Source organism: Geospiza fortis, unplaced genomic scaffold, assembly GCF_000277835.1.
Source record: "Geospiza fortis unplaced genomic scaffold, GeoFor_1.0 scaffold98, whole genome shotgun sequence".
NCBI lineage: Eukaryota > Metazoa > Chordata > Aves > Passeriformes > Thraupidae > Geospiza > Geospiza fortis.
The window spans coordinates 2,403,179-2,430,538 of record NW_005054306.1 but is presented as its reverse complement, the minus strand read 5'-3'; the positions used below and the strand labels follow the sequence as shown (position 1 = coordinate 2,430,538).

Genomic DNA, 27,360 nt, shown 5'->3' with positions numbered 1-27,360 from the left:
GTGTTTGTTATGTTGTTTCCCTCCTGGTAACTAACTTAGCAGAGCGGTATCTGGAGTCCAGGTGTCCCACCTTTCTCTCCCACAATCTCCTCCGTACTGACTTTTGTCACTCTTTTGCCATCTGGCTGAATGAATAATTCAAGGTTTTGTGTAACAGCAGAGTAACTCAGCAGGAGCGGTCGAGGAAGGAGGTATGAGGATGCCCTGGCCTTGAGGGCTGGGTGGCTGCCTGATGGGAGACCCACATTTCTGAGTGGTGCACTGCATGCTTCAAAAGAGGGGCTTGGGCTGCAAAGACAATTCTCTGCAGTCGGGTTGTCAGGTGCCTGTCCACTACTTAAGTTCTTCCTCTCTTTCACAGTTTTATGACTTCCAAATGCTGTCTGTCACTTGGAGTTTGGGGGACATTGGCATGTTTTTGAGTGATAAACATATCTTTGCTTGTGCTGACAAATTTTCACTTTTGCCTCGTTGCATCTTTTCACCCCCATACCATCTATAAACACAAAAAGGCAGGAAAATAAGTGTCTCCAATAGTAATTTTCTAACTGGAAGTCAACATATGCAGCTGACTAGAAAGGTACTTTAAATCATCTTATAGGTGTTTTCTCAGAGATGACACTCCAGTTATTTGAGACAACTGTTTTTTCCACCTGCTGTGAAGGATGAGTTGCCTTTTGGACACTTAAATATTTCCATGCTGTTAAAGCAGCAGATTGAAAAGCAGATGAGAAAGTTCAAAGCCAAGGCTGAAAGTTCAGTTTCAACTTTTAGTTTTCTGACTTTTGTCACCTCGTGTCACAACCTAACTGTTGTTTTCACTTAGAGTTATTAATTAAGAAATACCAAGTTTACCCATTTACTGTTATCTTTCTTCACAGCAAATGAAAGTGAATTTCATTCCTTTTAGTATCTTGTGTTAGATAATAATTGAGAGAATAATAGATTCCAGGGACCTTTGATCTACCATTACTGTAAAATAAAAATAAAACTTAATTTTTTTTCTCCCGCTGACCGTAATGATTTTAACCTTGTGTACTAATTTGAATGGGCTTGTAGGGGCAGAGTCTTAAATGAGACAAAAATGAAGGAAAAATTGCTAATGCTGCCACTGTATATCTAATGAGCACTGTGTAATAAACCATAACCTCTTCAACATTTCTGTAGAAAATGGTGTGATTATTTTGGATGGCTGGCCCTCTGTGTACGGCTCATTACCATCTGGCATAATGTGTATTGATATAGCCTGTAATTGTCAACTCTTATTTGACATGCTGCCTTTAATAAATGTGACTTGCATGGCTAGAACCTCCTAATGGCTATATGGAAAACTGTAATTAAATAAAATATGTATACTTATGTAAAATACACACCCTTATATCCATAAAATAATTTTGTAGAAGGTCTCTGTTTTTCTTTATCTCCTGTTCTTAGTGGGAATATTTGTATGTATTCCCAGGTTAGTACTGCATTACCAGTGTGGATACCTAAATATGTGAAGACAGACATGAATCTTGAATGTAGGTTGTTTTCTCTTGCAGAACTTGCTTCAGATAAATTTTGAAATATTTATTTTCTGTACACTGTAAGACAGAATTAATATACCTGCCATAATAGAACAGGTTCCCTGCCTGATGGTGGCTTTGTGTGCTCCTGCACTGGGAATAGGAGGTAACTCTAATGGGCCAAATGGCTCCAGTTTTGGTGTTTCTCCTGAAGAAGGTGGCTGAATAAATGCATTTGTAAATCTCAGTGTTGAAAGTATTTATACCTCCTTAAAGGAAAATGGGCTTCTGGCCAATGGTGAGTTTTCAGATAGAGGGTTCAACATATGCTGCTAATCTACTCATACTCTGTTTATTATCTGAAAAGTTTCCTTTCCTTGCCTTCCCTGTTCATTCATATATGAATAACTGAGAGATATCATTCTGGTAGTCATATTGGCTGCCTTACAAAACATAGGATTTTTCCAGCTTTAATCAATTTTAATATTTGTGTAATGGGTGTTCATCTGATGTTACCTTCAATGGCCCTGTTGATGGAGAATCCATTGTTGCTCTTTGTAAGAGATTTTGGAAAGTACCTTCCCTTTATTCTTTTTGGATTTCCTTAGACTCAGGCTAGTGGATCTTATTTTATAAACAGAATTTGCTTGATAATCAGCAAATTCTGTTGACTTTGTTTTCTGTAGTATAGATGCTTAAACTTCCTTTAAATATCTGTGACCAAATCTACTGATTTAATATCAGCCTTCTCCATGCATAAAATAGCTTTTGTTCCTCACTTAATCTGTTTTCTTTGCTTTGATTGTTAGGACAAAAACATTGGGAAGTCATACTTTCTCAAATTCTTCTTTCAATTGATGATTTTTACTGCTATCAGAAACTCAGGGTTAACAGAGACACTACTTTTGCTAATCTTCGCTTAAATCATCTGTGGATCCTACTGGTCTATTTGACCACAGCCACATTCTGTGTCTTAGCTGATTATCTCAAATGACCTGTTCCTTCCACCCTTTTCCAAACTTTGGGTGCTTTCTTCTTTCAGGAGTCTCTAGTCCTGCATATCTGTGGTCTGCATTCAGATATTTTGATTAATCTTTTTTTTTTGCATTACATATTTTAACTTGAGTAAAGCATATTGAACCAGTTCAGTTGAATCCATATTGAGGATTATTCACTTTGCTGTTTAAACTCTTTGCTGTTTATTAGCTGTGTTATTCCTTTTGTGTTGTCTTGTCTCCAAAGTTCTCTGGACCTGCTAACTGTAAAATCTTACCCACTGCTGCTGTTCATGACCAATATTCACTTCTGGGCTAAGAGATATAAACACCTGCTTGTATAAAAATATTGCTTAAAATATAACAGGCTTTCCTACAGTGCCTTGCCTTTATGCAGTTTTGTTTCTGCCTAACCTTACATAATGGACCAATGCAGTTCTTAAAGTTGTTCTTGGTTTTGAGGCGTTTTTAGTATATACATTTTTAAATTGCTGTTGCTCAGCTCCCTCTCAATCTCTGCATTTTCTCATCTAGTCTCCTTTATCAATTTTCTTCCTTGCATACCTTGTCTGGTTCGTGTTTTTTCCTATCAGTTTTTCAGTTTGTCAAAGCTAGATGGGGGAGGAATTATAGCTGTTTCAGCTTTGTCTAAACCACAATTTTTTTGCTTTTTGTTTTAGTCTTTAATCAGCTTAGTCTTTTTAATTGGGGATTTATGGCTCTTTGGTCACATAGAAATATTCATAAGGAGTTTCCAAAAAGTATTCACATTTTTCTTTTTAATTTATCTAACTGATTCAGCCTGTTTTATCATTGAAAATATTGCTCATGTATAATATATGCCTGTGAATCTTATCTGTCATATTTGTAAAGAATGTTTGTACACTGATTTAGATTATATTGTTTTCATATAACACATGTATTGGACTCACATTCACTTGTACCTAAATTTTTCTGATATGAGGTCTTTATAGCAAGTTGAATCTTTACTATAGAGAATTCAGGTTAAATGCAACATTTCTTGAGCTAGCAAAATCCCTTTTAGAAATTCAACCTAGTTTCAGTACATTGTCAATATACCTACGTATTGCCAATATGCATTATTGCAAGAGCATACTGAACACTGAATATCTGCATCATTATTTTTTACAAAATGAGAGAAGTAGGTCTTTGGAGAAGTAAACATCTTAGCTTGTGCTGTTGCTTGATGAAGTACTTAATATAGTCTGCATAGCTGTTCATATAGTCTAAAGCAGATACCAACTGGAATTTCAACCTGCCTTTTATTAGAAGTTTAAATCTTGATAATCGCTTTATAAAAACACAATAGTGCATTTGACAGCTTTACTTCATTTTGGAAATGTGATTCTTCCCATAGGGATAATCACTGATTTTAAAATGTGATTATGATATGTGATCTTATAAGTTTGACAATATGCTTATAAATTAGTAGCTCTAAATTTTATTATTGATTTTTGGCATCAATGTTCAAGTAATCCAAGAAGTCTTTTTCCAGATAACTTACTAATTTTTTCTTTCTATCTTTAGGTGAACACTCATGGTTTTTCCTTTGGTTGGATCAGTTAGGTTAAGCTAGCCATCCTTCCTTTAAAAAATAAAAAAGCCATAAAACCTAAGCTGTAAAGCTATTTTTTTAACAATACTTACATAAGTACTGGCTCATGTCTCGAGTCTGTTTCTTCTCTAGGAGTGTAGGAAGGATCTCTGAGAACAGGAAAAGTAATTGATATCTCCCTTTTTAACAGTTTGTAGTGCTTATGAAATCTGTAATAACTGAAGTAAGATCAAAGCTATTTAAGTTTCACATGTCCTGGTTTGTGGGGATTAAAAAACATACCTAGGCCTGCCACCACATCTCACTGTTCTTTTAATACCTGTCCCTTGCAGAATGTCCTTTGTATCCTTCTGGCTAATAAAGTCCCAACATGACAAAATTTGTCTGTACAGCAAGTGCATCTGATTCTTAACCATGTCAGCCCAGTCCATCTGCTCCTCATTGTTCACCTAGCTGCATTGTCCCTGGTTTCTGGATCTTGCAGTAGCCAGGTACTTCTTACTGAGCCGGTTTACTCTTGATATTCCCTTCTTTATTGGTCCCAGCCTGCGTGCCTGCCTCTGGGAACTGGAAAACATCCGTTTGACTTAGTGATTCTGGTGGTGTTTTCCTTCTGGCTTTTCAGAATAACACTTTTTCCTTTTAAACTGAGTTTGAGGTAGTGACCTTTACCAGGTCTTTATCTAGATTCTCTCACCTATTCTCCATAATTGATGCTTTTGTTTCTGGGCTGGGATTATTTTTCTTTTAGGCTGTGTGACTTGAAAGGGGAGTTGCTGTGATGAGGCCATCCAACCCAAGGACAATGTGCTGTAGGTTGTGATCACCATTCTTTGGCCACTGATGCTGATTATAGGAGTAAGGCAGACACAAGTTCAGCAGTTAGGGCTTTGTTTTGCTGGGGATGATGGTGCAAGCGTGGATTCTTGCAGTCTGGTACAGGTAGCTGGCTCCCAGGCTGGAGGGCTCCTGGCTGTGCTGTGGTGACACAGTGGTGGCTGTGTTGGCACATCAGTGGCACTACTCAGAAGCTGATACAAGTTGGTTCACTTGAGTGTTGCTGTGTGGAGTACTAAGTGGGAATTGGTTGTTCTGTGGTACCCCTAACAATGAAGCCAAGACCTGTGAAAACCCTTCTTCAAAATTCCTGCACTAAGGAAAGGAACAGGACCCTGACTTCCAGTCATGCTTTTCACTCTCCACTGCCAACCACCTACAATGCTTAGGGGAACTGGCTTGCCAAGTTCAAGAGAATATCTGCCCACTAAAAATCAGAAAACATTTTCAAATCCTATAATGGGCTGAGGGAAGATCTTGCTAGGACAAGCTATGGAAAAGAACCTAAGCAATAATCAGTGATGGTGGTGACAGAGTGTGAAAATGTAAGATATTTTCAAAAATAAATAAAGAAAAATACATGAAGGAGCATTGGTAGAAATTTTACTTAAAAAGCTTTGTGATACTAGGAAAGGAAGGAGATGAAAGAGGTAGGATATGTAGCCAGTTTAAAAATAAAGTGATTGCTAGGAATGCAATTAAACAGCATATTCAACAAACTTCATAGATTTGATGTCTTTCAACTTGATTTATCCCTCAGGTGGAAGATACTCCTACATCTTAAGACCAAGACAGAAGGAACTGCAGAAGTCTTGGTCTCTAGGCTTGTTAAAGGATAGGAGTTGGTAGATGTTTTCTGCTGGTTAACAGATACATCACTCATGGGAATGCAGTGAATATTTGGTCTTCTGCTCAAATCTGCTGCTTTACCCTGAAAATTTTCCCTGTTAGTGAAATGACAGCATCTGCCATACATACTGACTGGCCTGAACACCTGCCCACTGCCATTTAATTTCTTGTAAAAGACACCATACACAGAAGATGGGAATGAGACTGTCCATCACTATGATGCTATTTGTTACTCGCTATGCATTGTTCTTCTAGTCATGGTTTATTAGCCATGGCATTGACTTTGACAGGTGAATGGGAAAAAGAACTGTAAAAACCACTGCCCTTTCTCACTGTGTAACTAAGTGAACTATCTTGGTGCAGCACCAGCTAGTACCCAGAGCATACAGGATCAACATGAATGTAGTTTAAGCACCTCTTTGTCTTCATAGAACTTTTCTTTCTGTTCGTTGTTCACAAAAAAGGTAAAATAAGATACTAAGTGCTGCCCAAATATATAGTCAGTACCTGAAATTATTACTTTAATTCTTTAGTTAATGCTTTTTCATATGTAATTTTCCATTAAAGACACTATTTATTTTTATTTCAAATTCATAGGTATGTATATATAAAGATTATTATAGTTGTCACTGAAATGGAATGGATGCTTTTAAAAAAAATTTCAAGTCCTGAATGTAAGGCTTTTCATCCAAATCAATTCTTTTTGTATTGAAGGGAAACTATTGAATTGACAATCACAAAGAAAATGTTCAAATCTTGGGTGTGTACTGTTCATCACTTTAATTCAAAGCTTCAATGATAAGAGTTCTTAAAGAATTTTTGATCTATCAGTTTCATTATCTTTGTTCATTGTAGTTGCCTCAAAAATATTCAAATATGGTTTTTAGTGGCTAATTTAAGTCTTTGGCCCATTTCTGTGAAATATTATGCTTAAAATGAGACATTTTAAATTATTAAATATTTTTTTGCATAGCCTGTTATCCCTTGAGAAGCCTGGTATAGTTCTGATGGTTAGCTGATAATGAAAGGTATACTAACTCAAGTTCAATACAACTGTACTATTTAATGTGTCTCTTTTATCATATGTTTTACAGAATCCTATTATTTCTTTTTAGAGTAGGACTTGAAATTAGGAACTTTGGTGGTGGTTTGCAGGGAATTCTTACTTCACAGGTGAAAGGTGTGGAAGTGTGTTAGCATTTGGTGATAAAGCTTTCCTCATTCATAGCACGCTTCCATTTAGGAACTTTGTGTGTTTAGAAACATTGACTGTTTTCTCAGTACAACCTTGTACCAAGGTAAGAACAGGTAATTTTTGCGGCAGCCACTTATTTTTTTTGTGTCTGTGGGCTCTGGAGTGAAAACAGGATGGAGGCAGTCAGATTTTGTCATCCCATTGCCCTCTTTCTAAGTCCAGTAATTGCTAAAACATTTTTTATTTTTGTATGTTGGGATTGGCTGCTTTCAAATACGAAATTATTTAATCACTGAATTGTATTCAGATGGAGAAAGCTGTGTATAGTATTTCTTCAGCCATTTAGCAGCAACTTCATAACAGCAGTGTTTATTTGTTGGATACTGGCCTTTACAAAGTCATGTCAAGGATCCTCCTGTATCTGTGGCATGGTGCACTTGTTATTGTGCCTGAGTATTCTAGGGATTATCACAAAAAGCAGTAAAAAATGCATTGCCTGGGATTTCTGCAATAGCATTGATTCTTGTATTTTCAGTCTGCTAGGGAGAGTGGAAAAGCAGTATGTAAGATCAGAATTAGGCATAGATTATCTGCCTAATATGATTCTTGTTAGCACAAATAATGTGAATAGTATTTGAAGAACAAACGGATTATAGGAAAAGAAATGAAAACATCCAGATCCTGAGCATGTGGAAAGCATGACACTGATGTATTTGTGTAACCTTTTCATGAAGAGTGATGCTGAAGTCAAAGAGGGGATTTTGATTTCCTTCATTAAGAGCTTATTAAATGAAGAAATAGGACAGTCGTTGTTTTGCTTCAATAGTTGGGGGTCACAGAGCCGGGCCTGGTCTCCTCAGGATATTAATGCCTGCTTTCAGCTGGGGGAAATGAGCCGTCGCCTGAGTTAGCTGCAGCTTTATGTGCTCGTCACTAGGGATCCCCATATGTCCTGGGATCTGCGGCAGGCGGAAATGGCAGAGCTCGGCAGCGGGAGCAGAGGGCTCTCATTGCTATTCATAACAGGTAGCTCGGCTCAATCTGCCCAGAGCAAGTCTGTTTAATGTTGATCAGCTGTCCATCTGATAAACCGAATTGATATGGACATTTCCTCCAAGGGCTGCCCTGACAATGACAGCAGGAGTATCGGGATGTCTTGTTAGTCTTTTTCTCCGAGCTTGAAAATTTATTAACCCTTTGTTAGAGCCGAGCCAAGTGTGATTACAATACCGCGACTGGGTTGTGAGAGTTTCTTCCTCACATCTTTGAAAAGCAGCCTCAACCTTCAGATTTGTTGTCTACATGGAGAATGACTGTTTGGCTTTTGAATTGTTTTTGTCTGCATGGAGACAACAATTTGTGAATTATAAAGGCAGCTTTTAAAACAGCTCAGGGTTTTTTTTGTGCTCGGCAGAATACATTGGGAACCTCTATTTATCCTCTCCCTCTGCCTTTTGTGTGCTGCCCAGGCCGTATGACCATCCCATCTCTTCTCTCTTGCTAATTGGCACCAACCACTGCCCTGAAACAGTGGGACTGTTCACAGGTCACATATATTTGGGGCAGAAGGTTGCATTAGATTAATATGGTTTGGGGCAGTTGGAACACATGTGCACCGTCCAGAGCAAACAGAATTAATTTGCTCAGCGCTGTGCTAGTACTGAGGCAGAATCTAACTTGAGCATGTACCAGCTGGTATCTTTGTACATGAAGGTATGGATCACTTTGGTTACTCAATGAATCAGTGCTTGGCCACTTCTGAGTAAGCACAGAGAACATAACACACCTTTGTACTATGTTGTAATTAATTAGAACTTTAAGGCCTTTAGTCATCTGTTTAATTGAGGGCATGGATTGCATTTTGCTCATATGTGAAACCTCCATCGCAGAAAGGGAACTGCTTGAGTCAGAGAAGATGTGAATGTGCTGAAGATTTTGTAAGAATGAGTCCTCTGTGTATCTAGCATTAAAAGGATACTCTGGTGCATTGCTCTGTTTCCCCCTCCCTTTGCCTCTGCTCAGTTATTTTGTCTGTTCAGCACCCCATTGTCGTTCTGAGCTAAGGTGACGTCTCTGGGCTTCTTGGAGTGACAGTCACTGTTGAGGGCTACAGGATTGAATTGTGGGAGAAGGGGGGAGGAGAGGGCTGTGCTAATGACTCTTTTCTTACCTTTTCCAAAAAAAATTAAAATAGAGAGCAAGCCTCTATGGAATAATCTCTGTGATAAGCCTCTCACAGGGATTTGTAACCCCTAAACTGAGAATGTATCATGCTATGTGTTGGAGTAAGAAGTGATTTGTAAACCTATCCAATAAAATTGGCCCCTTTGCTAGATAGTCACCTTTGCTTCTGACTAAAACCACCAGTGAAATACCATTAGTACACAGTTCTAAAACATTCAGCTGTTTTTCCTCTCCTGCCTGAACCCATCCCCTTTGGTAGTATTGAACTGCAAGGTATTCTGTTATTAATTTAACTCTAATTTGAGCAGTCATTGACTGCAGCATTCTTACATTGTTTGGATTGGCTTGCTCAGGACTCCCCTGCTGATATGTCCTTTGTTTCTTTCCATCATTACTTTCTGCTTGGCATTTTCTTCATGTCAGTGTCCCTCAAGCTTCTGGTAGACAAAACAGAAAAAAGAAAGCACCGTGAGGACTATATTGATTATTTTGCTTTATTTTGTGAAAGAATTCAAACAAAGGGCAGCATTCACCCAAGTGGAGCCTGTGGTACCTGTGGTTTGCCTGGAAATACTTAGTGACAGTTCTCTGTGTTTGACACCTCCTGGTTGTGGCTTCCAGAAGTACATAGAAGAGCTACATGATAATTAATAAAATACCTGTTTATCACATATGGTTGTTTGTTTATTTTCACTAAGAATTTCTGTTCTATTCATAGCATCAAACATAATTGTGCTTTTTCTTTCTTTCTTTCAGTCAAAGAAGTCTGGCTGAGATCACGGAGCTGATCCATACTGCCTTTCTAGTGCATCGTGGCATAGTAAACATTGGTGAGCTCAAGTCCTGCGATGGCCCTCTGAAGGATATGCAGTTTGGGAATAAAATGGCTGTTTTGAGTGGAGATTTTCTTCTAGCAAATGCTTGCACCAGCCTTGCACAGTTGCAGAATACCAAGGTAAAAAAGAAAAATTCCTCTACTGCCAAAGCAAGTAAATATTAGCAAGTGTTTTGAAAGAGAGACCCCCTAAAAAATCAGCAGTTATGTATGTATATATGGAGCATCATTTAAAAATCAGCAGCCTTACCGTTATAGCTGTCAATTTGGCAGTCTGCTGTTGCTGTGAATGTGTTTGTCTCCTATGGAATTACTGTGATGATGTCTTTAGTATACATTCTGAAGCACTGAAGTAATGGATGGGTGGTCAGTTTTGGTGAGTTTAAGGGATATTCGTGACATGTCAGGCTGCAACACCTCTGGTATTGTACAACTCCCAGCTGAAGACATGTTTGGTCTGGGGTTTTTTGTTTTTTGTTTTTTTTTTTACTTTGTGCTTTGTGAGGGGTTTTCTGTCTTAGATAATTTGGGGAGCAAAAGGCTTTACTGCTTTGTCTCAGATGACTTTTTGCTTTTAATGTTGTTAGGGATTTGAATGTGCCTGAATATTGGATTGCCCTACTAATGCGTATGTACTGGCTTCTAAAGGACAACTGCAATCCAACTGCTCAGCCAAACTGTTTGAAACTTTACAGGGAAATGTTTTTGATGAGAAACAAGTTGAGTATATGTATTATCTTAGAAAATGAGACTGATAGAGACATTAAGAGATCCTCTCTCTAGTCAGTTCTTCTTTTTGCCAGATAGAATCAGCTACACAAAATCATTCTTGATCCACATTTATCTAGCTTGTTCTTAAAACCTCCAGTGGTGGAGAGGGATTCCTGGGCATCCCTGTGCCAGCCTAGTAGCACCTGCATGAATGGCTGAAGAGCTAGGTGTGCCATTCCAATGGAAACAGGAAACAGTATGTTTTGCAGAGGTGCTTTTCATACATTTGAAGATTGCTGCCATGTTGTAATGTAAAATAAATGTTTGTCATGTGCAATTGTCAATAATCAGCATCGTTGTAATTGTCAGCCTCAGTAGTCTATTTTTTTTAGATTCTCATGCTAAATCTCCTTGTGGTAGTAGAGTATTTCTGTGCTCCTTTGATCATAAGTATGACAGTTTCTTTCAGAAGTGGTGTCATTTTCTAACACAGAGCTGAGATTCAAGAGAAGAGACAGAAAATTAGATGTCAATCTACTGGAATAGTAGGTTAAGCCATTATGGTGCTAACTTGTAGTAAGTATTAGGAAAAGAAATAAATAGTGCACACCATCACTGAAATGGGATGTAATTGATTTTAGTAATTATTATTAAATTGTATCAGTTGGTTTTTTTAGTACTCTGTAAGTTTCTCAAGGCAGACCAAAGGATTTAACCCTACATCAATTTTCTGTTTCAACATAAGAGGAAACTTTTACAAAATGTAGCAACTATTACTCTGCGTTAAGTACATCATTAAGTATTGCAGCAGGAATGTATAATCCCTGAAGACTTGCCAGGAAACAAGCCTACAGTGAAATGAAGCACAAGTGCAAAGAAATACTTTTTTTTTTAAAGCAATCATTATACTACATGTTGGAAAATTCTGCCAAAACATTTTAGCACTTTTTTTCATTTTTCTGACATCTAAATACTTTCATAGCTTCTACATACGATAAGTGGGATGCCATTATGGAAACTGATTGACTTAGTAAATTATTCTTTTTCATACGTCTAACCCTACTAGCAAAGTTAGAAAAATTGAAATACAAGCTATAGAAATCTCTTGACAGGTGCAATGATTTAAACATACTGTATTTATTCTTTTGTAAATGATGAATTTTCAAATCTGGCATCTGTTTTTTAGCAGTGTGAAATAACTGTGACTTTTTTCCTTCATAATGTTTTGTGTTCTTTGATGTAGAAAGTAAAAATCACAGTACTGCTTTTTTTGCTGGCATTTAGCAAATTGGCTAATGAAATGAGCAGCATTTTATCATGCATGGTACTGACCATGGTAGCCATAACCTCCATAGACATGCATAGCTATTGTGTAGACCAGAATTTAAATTAAAGGGGGTTTTAACATAACTGAACTCCTTGCTACCAGGATAATTTTATTGTCTCTTAAATTCATGTCTGAGCTTGTGTATGATGCATTTATCTCTCTGCTTCTCTCGGGGCTGACAATTAGACGTGAAATTCTGTAGTCATAATGAAATGCAGAGCTATTTTATAATTGCCAAGGGTAAAATTAGCAAAGTCAATTATTTTCCCTTAGGCTTTTCCCTGTAGATATTAAAAGGCTGCAAGGTAATTGCCTTAGGTAACACTTTGATTTTTAAATACCATTAAATATAGGAATTGTTGTTGTTAATTCATAGTAATTTTCTTCTTCTTGCTACTGTTATAGAATATTACCGTAATGATGTTAACAAGAATCAAGGCTCAGGGTTTGTGTTTTTGGGATTTTCTTTTAAACTAGTGCTCATATCTCTCATTAGTTTGCTAAAGTTATGCCAAAGAACGTTTTGGGGTGGTGTTTTGGGTTTTATGGTTTTTGATCTCTGAGATACAAGGACTCTAGATTGCTTTAATTGTCAGTTGGAAAGCCTCCTGTAAGGTAAATTCTGCTGTTGTGCTATTACAGAATCATTGCAAATTTTGGTTTTTGAACACTTAACAATTCAGAAGAAAGCATTCCCATTTTCTGCATTGTGAAATCATGGCACATTAATTATGAATTCAAAGTTGGTATCAACTGAGGCTAAAAATATTGAAGGGCAGATGCATGTGAGTGCTACATTTTTGTAATCATGGCAAAGTCCTACATCTTTTAAGTTAATAAAAACAGTTGAAAATGAACACTAATTTCTTCAAAAGCCTTTACAGTACAAAGCATTGGATTGATCAGATCAGATGTGTTAACACTTCTTTTGTACTTTTTGATCACCTTATAAAAGCTAACCTTTTGGATGGTGGCTCTTGGCCTGCTGATTGCAATGATAAATTATGTTGTTGATTGAAAATTATGTGGATAAAACCTTACTTCAGAACTGCATCCTTTAGCAGATTGTTTATTGTTAATTCATGGATTTTAGAACAGAATTGAACCCAAAGATGAATTGGTTTGAGATCTTTTCGTAGTTGTTATATCAGCAGTGTAATGGTGAACCTTTGGCAAGGAAGGGCATGCTTGTGTTTTGCTGCTTAACTAACAATGCAGTAATGTGTGGTGATGTGCTGACTTATTGGATTGGGGTGTGTTTATATGGGATGACAGGGTTATTTTGATAGGTTTTCTCATTTTGAGGCTGCAATGCTCCAATACTAGGATCATGATAAGATACATGTAATATATATGTGGAAGTCATTGTAAACATGTAGGTGTGGGAGTGATGGAAAAGTAAATTATGTTTGCCTAACAAAATAGGGTACCTCCCAGCTATCCTGTGGGATATGTGACCATAAGCAGTTTTAAATAAATGTGCTAATAAATTATTAAGAAGTGTAAAACGATCTGTTTAATGAGTGGTTCTTCATTGCCATCTGAAGACAGTATGTCTTTAACATTTGTTGTCTTGCTTTGCCTAGCCAAGGATGTGGGGATGAAACTGCTAAAAGCAAATCTTTTGAATAAAAGTCCCTCTTTGACTCTGATAGCAAAAAGTGTTAGTTTTGTCTTTGATTTCTGCTTAAGTAACCTCCACTTTCTATAATATTTTCAGGCTGGCATTCAGATGCAAACATAGCAAAAGTAACAACCATTAATTGTCATTTTTGTCACCTGTCACATGGATGTGGGATATGGGCATTTTACTACAAGTGATGTGTGGATACTGACCACAATATTATCAAATAATGTGCTTTTTCAGTGTTTGTAACAGAGAAGTTGGAAGAAGTCTGTCACAGCATTAAAGCTGCTGCTTCCTTGAGCATCTGAATCATCAGCTGTCTTACAAAACTATAGAGGAGATGCTTAAAAGGCATAATTAAAACCAGTTTTGATGCTCTTATACTCTAAAGAGAGTGATGCATAGAACTTCAGAAGGCTGAAATGGTGCATTTTAGTGCAATGCCTAGAAAATGGTAAAATAATTTGCAAATGCATTTCTTGCAACCTCATAAACTGATAAGAGGGCATCCCTTTGTATTTAAAGAAAGAAAACCCACAAACCAGCCAAACAACCAAAACAAAACCACCAAAACCCAACATACAGAAAACAAAAAAAAATAAACCTCCCCATAGGAAGAAAAAGCCTATCCCAAAACCATGAAATATGTGGTATGGTAGTGTTCTCTGTGGTTCTTACTGAAATCTTAAGAATTGACTCAATTTTTCCCACTGTAATTCAGTACCTTCTTCTTGAAATGATTGAACTCTTCACAGAAACACTTCAAAATCTACAGGCTGAAAGCTTGGAACTGGATTTAAGAATCTTGTCTGTCAATGTAGAGCTCTGCCAGAAGACCACATTGTAGAGCATTGTTTTATTAAGTATTATTTGTTCATAAATAAACAGTAGCACAGATGTAGTAAGTATGTAATGGATCCATTTCCTTATGCTAAGTTTATCTATTCCTAAAGGCATAAGTGTGCTGTTTATCAAATAAGCCTTGTGTTTACATAAACATCAATAAGTTACTAATTTAAGTCCTCCTGTGTCTTCCTGTTGCAACCACCTGAAGGTGCCCTGCATTTCGGATAAGAACTGTTTATTATGAACTGTGGTTTCTACTTCTGTAGCATCAATTGTGGTCCTGTGGGGAAGGTTCAGTTTGGAACTTAAGCAACCTTGGTGTCCAGTGAAGGATTTTGAGAATATACTCTTTGTGAAATTATGCCAGTTGCTCCTTTGAAGTAAATTGACATTTTTGAGCATTGACAAACAAGCCAGGTTAGAATTTACAATTTTAATTTTTACATGTCATTTAACAAAGTGTTACTTGTATCAGACTTTTTCTTTCCCTGAATGATGTCAAGAGAAGAGCATAAATGTGTAAAAAAAAAACCCATCATGAATCTGCCAAGAAATACCCTTTTAAAATCGAAACTAAATGTTAATAGTTGCCAGTGTAAAGGCAACCATTAGCAGCTATTGGCTTGTAATAGATTCAAATTACCATCCCTCAGAACAGTGCATTTTGTTTGAGGTAAGTAGAAGGTCCTCCTTCTTAAATGTAGTGGAAATGAGTTCTTTTCAGAGCAATGAAAGTTCTTTTGAAAGAGAGATTCTTCTTTGTTATCTCTGGTGGAAGATTTGAACTATAAATATCTGCTAAGTATATTTACAGCATATATTTTTATTATATTTTACATAACATAAACAGAGAACTTTATAACCTGAATTTTCCTACTGGTATTCAGTAGCTTTATTGATCAGACAAGGCAGGATGAAAAAATCATGGAGTACCAGAAGTAATGTGCTTGCTCCCAGTTACAGTGTTCATATAGAAAACTGAAGCTGGTGATAAAACCGTTTTGAATCTTTTATATACTTTTTAATTGTTTTTAACTCTTTGTCTTTTGCTCACATATTGACTTTCTTTTTCTTCCCAATACAAACTGCTGTTGGAGGTGAGTATGTTTAAAATGATAAGCTTACAAAGCAGCTGGGTGACAGGAATTTAGGGAGAAGCAGAGATCAGATTAGATCAAATCAGATTGAGAGACAGTTTATAAAGTTTGATAATTATGTTGTCTTCTTGAGGGGAAAAAAAAGAAGAAAAAAAACCTTCAGATTTTTATGTAGAGAGCTAATTAAAGAGCTTTTCTGAAGCAGTTTATCATGTCTGTTTTGGTGTACCTTCCCCTGCAGCACTGTTTGATGATGATGTACGGGACAAGATAGTATCTATATTGTTGAGTATTTTTGTTTTAATTTAGTATTTTAGAATGCCACAGGGGCGTGTCTAAAAACCAGACACTGCTGAAAAATGCAAGTGAGTTTAAAGAGCTCTGAACTGATTTATGGAAAAGTACACTTAAGGAATGCTGCTTTGTCTGGATGCTGGGGGGTGGGGGGAGAAGAAAACCAAGAAAGAAGTCTAATGTTTTTGAACCCTTTAACTAATGGGAGATGACACAGGGCAACATAGCTAACATGACTGAATTATTACATAATAAAGCTCTTCCTTAGGTAACCCTGAATAAGCAGTTCCTAATATTAAAATATTGAGATACTGAATATTGTCATACAACTTAGCATAGCTTTTATTGGAGAATGCAAGCACACTCTTAAGTACTGAGAAATGCAGAATAATTGATAATGATGTATGAACCATAACGAAGAAAAGTGTTATTTGTTACAATTATTTTATTTAGATGGCACCAAAATGTACTAATTTACATACCCTTTGAGAGGTAAAATTAGATTTCATTTACTGTAAAGTAAACATAAAAGAGATGGTAATTGAAACAAACTTTATGTTCATTTAATAGACATGTATTGGTTTTTCTTCCAAATGTTCTCAAACACTGAATTTTTAATAAGATTTATTTACTGAAGTTTTATTGACAACCATGTGAAATTCCTTTAGTAGGAAAAAGGCAATTTTTGTTATAGTTGGTGAAAGTATTGAAGCATTAGTGGGAGAAAAAAATCTTGTGTGTTAGAGATAAAAGCTTAAAATCCATTGGAATCAGTACCTGGTAATCAAATGTTTCCCACACTACTGCTGTAAAACTTTTGTCTAGCATTTCTGCTGTCATTAGAGACAACAGCTTTTATGATATTGATGATGACAATAAAACTGTTGAATGATGCTAGTGACTCTCCTAATTACTGCATTGTACTCTTCTCACTGTCTCTTTTGATGCTTCTGTCTGTGGAACAGTTTCTTGGCAAGTACATCTTTTGCCATTGTTCTCAAGAAGTAGCCCCTCAAATAACACCTGAGCAAATGAAGCATTCTGTTTTCTGAATATTCCACAGGATTTTTTCTATTTAACATTTGCTATGTATAACCAGTAATATAATTGAATATTTGTAAAATTTCATTACCTTAATGGCTGTGGTTATATTTTTGAAAAGTAATCTTTTAGAGAAGTTAAATTAGAGGATTAGGTGACACGGCTTATTAACTTATTAATTCAATTAAAATTCGAAAAATTAGACTTAATGTGTAATTGTGATAATGTTAGAAACAGTCTCCTTTTAGATCAGTAAGAGTCCTGTTGCATTGCAATGAATGCCAGTTTTGAGATTAAAACTGCTTAACTTTGCCTTCATTCCTAATCAGTGCATTCCTCAAATAGATTTATCCTTTACCTTAGTGGCCTTTTGCACCTGTACTGGTTTTTAAAGCTAGAGCTTGTGTTAAGCTTTCCCAAAGTTAGTCTCCATGGGGGTTGGTATATGACTGCATGGAAAGAGTATATTTCTCTGATTCTTGGCCATGGCACTACTGGAAATTTTTATGTTTAGATTTCAATCTGTTTTCTGTCCTCCCACTTCTGCATGAAAAAATAGTTCTAAAAAGAAAGAGTGATTTCTGCCACTTCCCTCGTGGATGTCTGTGTCTTACAAACAGTACCTTGTAGCAGAATGATTGCTGCGGAACATGGAAAGACTAAAGCTGAGACTGATAGCAGAATATGTCATCATAGGTGTGGTTGTATCATCAAATCTAGATTAAAGTCTTTCCCAAAAACATACTGCAAGAATATTTTTAAAGCATCAAGGCATGGTGCTGTTGAGAACAGAGTTGTGAATGTTTGAGATTCTGCCTCAATGTCGCATTGACCAAGCGACTGACGGTCTCAGGAAGTTTTCCATTCAGTTCTGGTGAATTTTCAGTGGCCTACCAAAGATCTTTACACCAATTTGCACAAAGTCCATGCAATATTCCTGCCTCTGATTCATCTCACTAACAATCTCCTCAAGTTACATCTGAATTCACCTTCCTCATAGTAGCAATCAGACATGTCCTTCTGCTTTTCTGGTCTGCCCAGCAGACCTAAGTCAATGTTTACTGCTTGAGTTCATCTTGAGTTCATTAACCAAATACCTGTCATTATTACAGGTAAATATTGTCTTCCTCGGAGATAAACTGCACAGCTGCTTCTAACACCTGGTTTAGTAATTCTTTGTCTTATAGAACTGCTGTTTGCCTCATAATTAACAGAATGGTCTGGAAAATACAGATATGCCATCTACATGAAAGAGAGGGCTTTTCAGAGATGACTAAACATCAATGAAGATAAAAACTAAAGCAACTGAAGAAAGGCTGAATCTGATGAAAGTCAAAGGTCATTCAACTTCTCAAGGCAATCACTAATGAGTTCTGGGTAGTTGGGGTCTGTTCCTCTTACATTTGCTCCCTTAATGTACAGCACTGAGTTGGCAGTTGTCTAGTGGTGAACACAAATACTTCAAGAGTCAGAAATATTTACAGGCTTGAGATATATATGTGCATATTAAATATGTATATGTGTGTGTTTCTATCTCTGTGTATATATATATATATACTTGTATATATATACATCTAAATTTAATTGGGTGTTAAAGCCAAATTTTGGAATAAAAGTTTTTTCCTTTTTCTGAAGTAAAACACCCTCACTTTTCAGAGAAATTCCCTTTGAAAGATTTAAGACAAACATTAAAAAGTGTCTAGATTTAGTCTATCTGTGACTGTTGACAAGAATTTGTATCCAAGATCAATGCCAGAATAGTAGCAAAGAGATATTAAAAAGAAAACAAAATTTATTCTAAGAAATTGAAGCAATGGAAATTTCTGAGTATGTGATGTTATATTCTGCATGAGATGCATACTGTGGGAAAGGGCTCTCAAGAGCCAGCAGTTCTGCTACTTCATTCACCACTAAATTACAATAGATATTGACACTGCCTGCATTTCTCAAACAGAGATGTTTGTTACAGCTTTTTCTTTCACAGCTGTAAATAATCATCATGGAGGAATTCATTGCTAAATAGCTTTATCCCTTACACAAATTATAAAATTAAAAAGAATTTTCACAGAACAGGTATATGAAATGAAAGTACCAGTGAAATTTCTTCAACAAAAGCACTGGAAGAGGCTGCACAGGGTTGAGTCACCTTGCATGGAGGTCTTTAAAAGATGTGTAAATGTGACACTTAGAGACATGGCTTAGCAGTGGACTTGACAGTCCTGGGCTTAGTTTGGACTTGATGATCTTAAAGATCTTTTCTAACCTAATGATTCTATCATTCTAAGGTGATGACCTCCAGAAATTATATTTGCAATGTCAGCTTCATTCTCTTTATGACTGAAGAAATGGAAGATCCTAAGTTTTGTTTTCATGGCTTTATTTGAAATCTGTTTCTCAAACATGGTAAGATTCCTATTGAGAGTGTGTAGGAGGATAAAAAGCAATTAGATCTGTATTGGGTGAAATGCTGTCCCAGTATTAGCTGAAACAGACCTTTTTGTGTGTGAGTATTTAATATATACTAACTTTCATCTTTGGATGTGAGGGGTATTTGGTTCTAGAGGTGGATTTTCATGACAAGGCAGTTAATATATAGTTTTACAGGACTGGAGGTTATAGTGGCTGGTATCAGCTGTACATCTGGAGTATGGCTTCAACAGACAATACACTTTTAAAAAGTGAAAATATATTTTTGTCACAATTTGGTTGCAACTGAAAGCTGTTAGCAATAGTAATAAGAGTCTGAGACTAGTCTGCATAGCCTTTCTTAGTCTCCCAAGAATGTAGCTATTTATAATAGGGAAATCTATTCCTAGTACAATCAGTAAACCTAACTCTTACCTAAGAGTGTATTTGTCACCTTGACTGTATTATTTCAAAGGTGAGGAAAGTTGTTATTGGTCCTGCAGATGTAAATATGTAAAATCAGCTGTGATCCTCCTCCAGAAGCTGCTGGTGTCATAGAGTGGTTGAGGTTGACAGGGATCTCTCGAGATTTGCAGTCCAAAGCCCTTGTTCAAGCAGGGTCAGCTAGAGACAGTTGCCCAGGACTATGTCCAGACAGGTTTTAAATATCTCCCAAAATGGAGACTTTGCAACCCCTTTGGGCATCCATTGTTGGATGCCCTCACAATAGACTGTTTTCCTGTATCCAGGTTGCATTTGATGTTTTCATTTGTGCCTGTTGCCTCATCCTGTCAGTGGGCACTGTTGAGGAGAATTTGGTTCCCTCTTCTGCTTTCCTTCTCATCAGGTGTTTATACCCATTGTACTGCAGGAAAGGCTAAAATCAATGTGCCATATAAGTAGGGCAATTGATTATATATCTTCCCTTCTTTTTTCACTGCTGTAAAGCTTGTCTTTAAAATGAACCTTTCCATGGTAGCATTTTTTGTAAAAGTGCTTTAACATCTGGAGTGGTTTCAGTGTAATAATATGGTAAAATGCATAAAATTTTAGCAGTAATATAAATGAGTTAATTGTATTTTTAATCAAAATGCTGATGTATTTGACTTCTTGTTGGCTAGCAAGAATATTGAATTTCTCAATGGACTGTATCTGCTTGTTAGTATCAGTGTTTTGAAATTCAACAGCATTTCACTTGGAGTCTAGGGTCTGATTGCTGCTACCCCTGGTGAAGGGGGTTGTTGATTTTTTAGTTTAACAAACATCTGCAGCTTCATTAAGTTGATTTCCTCTGTCAGATGCTAAATGGTCATACTTCTGATTCACATTTATTCAGGTACAGACTGTTCGAAATAGTAAATGCTACTTGCAGATACAATTTGTGTTATTCACTTGAATCCTCAATTCCTCTGTGAGCATATCCCAGTTTAATGGTGGTCTGCAGCAGCATGACTGGGAGCAGCATTTTATAACCATGCTCTCCTGCACCACTTATGGATGGGGAGGTGTTTATATCTACAGAACCCGGTAGTCATTATGCCTTCTTTGTTCACTGTTTTATGTAGAACAAAATTGTAATTAAATTACCCATCAGCAATCAAGTATTTCTCTAACCTGGGTCACTCAGCAACAGTTGTTCAGTACTTTAGTGCAAGGATCTGCTGCTGTGGATCTGCAAAGATATTAAGAAACTGTGTAAGGTATCATGCGGAAGTAGACAAAGAAAATTATATTTCTTCTGTTGGTTATGTTGTCCTTAAGGAAAATGACTGAATTATGCACTAAAAATCTTTACATTGGTGAAGTCCAATTCTGTAGATAGTGCTGCATCAGCATAAAAAGGGTAACTTAACACTGGTGAAAATCCCTGAGGCAGACTGACCTTAAGGTAGATATTTAACAATATTAGCAATTTTCAAATTGACAGCTGCTGATTATTTTTAGTGTCTTAGAAGCACCTTTTTAACAAGTAGTAGGGTTGGATGATATGTTTACACTGTATTGTTATATTGTAGTTTGGTACTAATTCATCATTAACAGAATGAAGAAAGCCATAACTGTGTTTTCCAAGACCACTTAAAGCATGCTAGAAAGGCAAATCACTGTCCTTCTTGTGTGTTCACTAAGAAGAGAGAGCCAGATCCAAAAGACAGTAAAGCTCAAGATGATTTCAAACAATAAATCCAATAGGATTCAGTAAACATGAGATTTAAAAAAACATTCTGTAGGCTGGCACGTTCGGTTACCTGTATAACTACTGATGTTTGAGGAGATTGCCAGGAAAGAAAATTGAATTTCACTGTGCTTGGAACTCCTTAGAGTTTTCACTCCTCTCTCCCCCCCTTTTTTTAAAGGCATTATTGAACAATCAAAATCCAAAATCAGCTCTTTGCTGAGTTTTGGCTTTAGCTTCCTAGTGTTGCAATGGTTTTGGGTCAGTTTCTGTGGAATTTTTGAGTGTGGAGTATTTCTCAAACTAGTGCTTCTTTGGGGAGGGAAGTGCAAGCTGAAGGAATTTTTGTCTGTATATTTAATGGTTCCTGACTATCTAATTTTCTTCTTTATTTCTGTGGAGAAGTCCTGCTACATTTTCAAATCTACGCATCAGCAGCAAGGATTAGGATCTGCCAATAGCAGATGTGTGAGGAAAGGATATTGTTTCAACATAAGGATGGAAGGAATTACTTGTGGTCCTTCTCGGAAGGAATTTGGCAAAGCTACGGAAGTTTGTCAAATAGAAATTGTGAGGGATGAAAAACAAAGTTATATCCATTGCTGTGTTTTTCCTAGTGCTGCTTCCTGTCTTCCCACAAGACCTTCATCCTTTCTGTGATGTTTCCATTGAAAATATCCAGTAGAGTCTGGAGAGACACCACATTACTACTCTGAAACAGTGTAATCAATTCAATTTCAGCTGTTGAATTTAAAATAAAATTACCATTCTTTGAATGGAGCTCAGATTCATTCCTTTTGTAAACCAGAAGGAAAACCAGGGAAAAAACCCTAAGTTTTGTGTTATGTTGCAGTAAACTTTACACACAGTATTTTGAAGATAAGTGAAGAGAATGAAGTGCTTGCATTGCTGAATTGGCACCAATGTTGTCTTTTCATCCAGGTTGTTTAAAAACCTTGTGAAGGATGAGTGGGGCTCGGAATCCATTCTTTTTACTGTGCTTGATAGAGTCTGAATTATGTCTTTTAACTCTGGAGAAAGTATTGTACCAAAATGTCTTCTGTGATTGCCCTGCATTCCTTCTAGCATAGAGTTTCACTTCCATTAAAATACACCTCTTTTTCTCTGGACAGAGTTGAATCTTCCTTGACAGTCAACTGAGTCATGAACTGCCCTGCTGTAGCTGCAACAGTGAACATGTGCCCCATGTGACACCATGTGTGATGCTTTGGGAATTTTGAACTCTTATGGATAAGTCCTCAGGAAACAAGATGAAATTCTGATTTCAGGAAAATGAAGGAGGACATTCATTAAGTGATTGATTGGATTTCCTGAGTAATTTTCTGAACTAAGTGAATTACCCACATTTTTAATTTACTTCTTCAAGTAATAGAAATTTTGAGCTTGAGTAATTAGACTCAAAGTAAAATTAAAGAGTCTTGAAGGGCTAAAGCTGTGCCTTTTTGATAAACAAGTTACTACACCAGAAAAGGGTAAATTAAATTTCACCAAATTTCTGCTCTTTAACCCTACAGAGCTCTTCTGGGACTGAAACACAGCATAGCCTTTTGGACTATTTTATATTTGAATGACTTGGAGAGGTCAGAGCATGTGTTCTACATTGCTGTGGAATGAGCAATCAAATGGTTGTGTCCAGAATTTACACCATGTTATCCACTTAGTCTGCCTAAATAGCAGGAGAGATTTTAGCTCTAACAATCCATCTCTTTTCCCTGTATTCAACTGAAACTGATGGCCTTTGTGTTGGCTTTTTAAAAGCAGAAGAGATCACATCCCTACAAAAAGTGTTGAAGTAATTCCATCTTAGGAAAAAAAAAAAAGACATTTCAGAACTATTGCAAAATGTGTTTAAAGGATGTGGAATCACTTGCATGCGCATTTGTCACCTGCAAGTAATGGGTCATCCCCTGGGCAATACCCAGTCATGGGGATACTGGAGGAGCAGAAAACAGCACTTTGGAAGATGCTGATGTGGAGTGGAAAATAAAAATACAATGGAAGTTTGTTTTCCTTCAATGTGTGGTTGCTCCTGCTCATCCCAAGGAACCAGGCTCCTCAAAAACCTGTTGAGGAGTGGAACACAGTGGGAAGAGAGATTATGAATAGGCTGCCTTTGGTATCTTTTGGATTTGCTGTTTTCAAGCACTAATTCTGGCAATTCTTTCTTCTCTTCCCTGATCTCTGAACTTTTTTAAAATAGAGCTCAACTGTCAAATGAGAAGAGAAGCAGTTGAGAGCACTTCATTTTTCATCTAACTTCCTCTCTCCTCAGACTTACATATCAGAAACGTCAGCTCTGGTCAGGCAGAGAGGCAGCAATGAGAATGAAGACAGCTCAGATAGTTTTTGCTGCTCTTACGCTGGCAGACTGCATGATTTTCTGGAAAATCAGTTCACTGTTGCCATTTTCCCCTTACATAAAACAGTAGGGAATAAATTTAACAGGAGATGTTGATTGCTTTCAAATTTTCTGATGAAAAGTGCTACATAAGAGCTAGACACTGTATCATTTCATGAATACTACTGAATCTGTAATAATTTTTCTTCCTCTGTTGTTTTGGGATGCAGAGGAAAATTGCCTGGTTTCCTCGTTTCTCATTTCTTTCCCCAGTGCTCAGGACCCCAGGCCACTGATGTTAAGCAGGAGATACTTTTCATAGATCAGATTAAGGGTTGGTGAGGTAACAGAGCCTCATGCAAGCATCCCACTGTGCTCTTGAACATGGAATTTCATTCCTGGTAGTGATATGTATAGCCTCACATTTACCTTAAAAGTATTTTTATATATATTTGGAAATAAGAGGGGTAATATTAATACTAAATTCTCAATTCTCACTAACATACAATGCTTAATATGTGACTAAATGGTATTTAACATAATAAAGATTCTTTTAAATAGTTGTTGTGTCATTCTCCTGAGATGTTTTATAAACTCTTAGAGGAAGAGATACAATTGTTCACAAATATTTCACCAAGCTTGTGTTAAGCCAGTTAAAATTGCCTTGGAGAGTAGAGTTGCACTAAAAAGAGGGAAGAGAGGTGGAAAAAAGAAACCCCAAAACAGGGTCCTGCTCAGTCTAGAGTTTCAGGCAAGAGAGGAAAAGGTCTAGTTATCCAGAGCCAGCTGCATTGTTAAAAGTTCATACTATCACTTTGACATTTAGAGTAGGACTCTGTGTCTTTGTAAATTCCTCTTCGTATTACCCGTGTAGGTCTCTGAGCTCAGACCATTTCACAAACCATAACATTTTTGAGTGAGTGATTGATCTGTATTATGTGTCCTAGCCATCAGAAGAATCTTGGGATGTTGCTTGTATAAACTGTAATACAATCTGATCCTGGGCATTTAGTTACAGACTTTCATAGACCTATTGGCGATACTCAGTCCTCCTGGAGCTGGGAATAAGGCTTATCTGATACCTTAAAAAAAAAGGGGGGGGGTGGTGGTGGTGGGGTGAGGGTTGTTGTTAAAAAAAAAAAAGAGCCCCTCATTTTCTCTGTACCCCCCCTTAAATAACTCAACACATCTGGTAACACTGTAGGATCATTGTCCTTTCAGTTCCTTCAAAGCTCATATTGCTACAATATTTCTTCGGTGTCTAGTTTCCTAAAGGGCAATGTGATTTTTTTTTCAGGCTGTTTTTGTAGGTCTTGCAAATTAACCCAGATGCATTGCAAGAAAAAATATGACTTTTAATCAGCACCATTTCTAAAGTTAGCGCTTGCTGTGTGTATATGAATATGTATATGAACTAGTGTTTAAAAAAAAGAAAACACAACCTTTCTGCTAGTACTCAAAACTAGCATACAAATGTGGTTTTATTATCAAATAAAGCATGCCTAAATGTTAGAATATCTTTCCGTTAGGGCTTTTATCATTTGACTTCTTGTCTTCAGTTACAAGAATGATAAAAATTGAAACGAAATCTTTTAATTCAATAAGAGCTACATTGAATTTTAGGAAGCAAAAAGAGGAATCAGATACAGACTCATATGCATAAGAAATTAAACATTCAAGAAATTAAAACTTTGTGAGCAACCAGAGGTAGCCTTAAGGTGTGCTTATTTGAAATGCCTGCATTTAATTTTACAATAAATCTGAGTATTTTGTTCCAATTAAGACAGTTCGTGTGCACAACTTCAAATTTTACAGTAGTTCCAGGGAGACTGTGGACTACTTGTTTTACATTCTGGATAAAGTTCAGATTTTTAGGCTTCACTTGAATAAAATAAAAAGCCTGAACCCTGAAGATAATACAGATTGATAAATCTGATTTAAACATTCCCGTGTTGCAGACTTTCAGTGTATGTGGTACAGCTGAGCCTCAGGCCATGCACTAAATACATCCACAGTGCATTCCCAGGGCACCTGAATACCAAATGATCACGTTTGAAAGGTTACCTTTCTATGGATTCTGACTTTTCTGTATTAGCCACGAAGATTAGAATTTTAACAGCTCCCAAGGAGAGATATTGTGAAGTATTTACTTGGCAGGAAAAAAACAAAACAAAACAAAGCCCAGATGAGGTACTGTCTCATATTCATGAACTGGGATTTATTAGTTCTGTGAATGTCCTTGTGAGAATACACTCTATAGTTCACACTGTAGGAAAAACAAGTCTTGTTTTTCATTTATATTAACTTAAAACTTTGATAGAAGAGTTCCTGTAGTAGAGGTTTTAGCGGAGACATATCACAGAATATATCTCAGTAAATCCTGAAGTCTTTCACATTTAGCTTTCTTATCTCTCTGGAAATCTGGCAGTAGCTTTGTTAGTCAATTTGGTGATAATTAAAGATGTAAGACTTTTTCTCCTTTTCTTTTACAGGTTGTGGAACTCATTTCAAGTGCTATTGGTGACTTAGTTCAAGGGATATATTATGAAAACTCAAAATCATCTGAGGTAAGAATTTCACTAGATTTATGTACCCTAGGCATTTGGTGATATTAATATGTGACTAATGTAAATACTATGACTTTCTCACCTCTTTAAAAGGAGGGAGAAGGCACAAGAGTTGTTAGTCCTGGTGGGTTTCAGCAGTAGCATCATTATGACACCTGTAAGCTCTGATAGAAGTTTCTAGAAATGCTCAAGGAGGAGCTATTTTTTTTTGTGAGTGCTTAATAGAACACTGTCACGTGTCATTACCAGGAGCTCTAGGCACATCTTACTGCAGGCTTTCTAAATGCTTCCAGAGGTTCCTAGCCAAGGTCCTGTTAGAGGTATTCATTACAATGTTGTCTACATCATTAATATTTTCATGTCAAACCTATTGTTTCCAAGCCCAAAGAGGTTTACAGAATGCTTCTTTCCGAATTTATGATGTGTCCTTTCTTCTGAGTTTTGTCCTGGAGTGGTAGGAGTGTAGCCCCGCATTCTTCTCCATCAGAAGTCACTGTGCACATATTTTCTAAAGTCGGCATGAGCCAAGATAATAGCTGCCAGCATTTCACAACAAATAATCTTGTATTACATCAAAGGCAATTGCAGATACTCTGTTTTATTGTTTGGCAAGAACAGTAATGAAAATTGGTTAAATTAGATGTAGGTATTTTTATCTTTACTAGAATATTTAAGGGAATTTCTAGAGGCCATTTTTTAAGTAGGCTTGCATGTTAGAGCAAAGAGATGTTTTCATTTCCTTTCAAACTAGAGCTTTTTTAAAATTTTTTAATTTTATTGCATATCTTAACACATGCAATAAAATCAGTAATTTAAAGTTGCCATGACCTCTACAGGTTTTATCATAACAAGATTTCAGTCACTGATGAGCGCTGTGTATATGTGAGTATCGATCTCGAAGTCCACTGAGGTAGATAGATTCACTTTTAGTGGTGT

General features: G+C 36.7%; 1 protein-coding gene across 1 annotated transcript in view; it reads left to right on the top strand.

Annotated features, from left to right (window-relative positions):
• Window positions 1-27,360, top strand: part of PDSS2 (decaprenyl diphosphate synthase subunit 2) — a 64,108-nt gene that overhangs the window by 13,494 nt on the left and 23,254 nt on the right. The window contains exons 3-4 of the mRNA XM_031066713.1: window positions 9,898-10,096; window positions 26,350-26,424. Coding sequence (XP_030922573.1) covers window positions 9,898-10,096; window positions 26,350-26,424 — 274 coding nt within the window. The remainder of the gene's footprint in view (window positions 1-9,897; window positions 10,097-26,349; window positions 26,425-27,360) is intronic.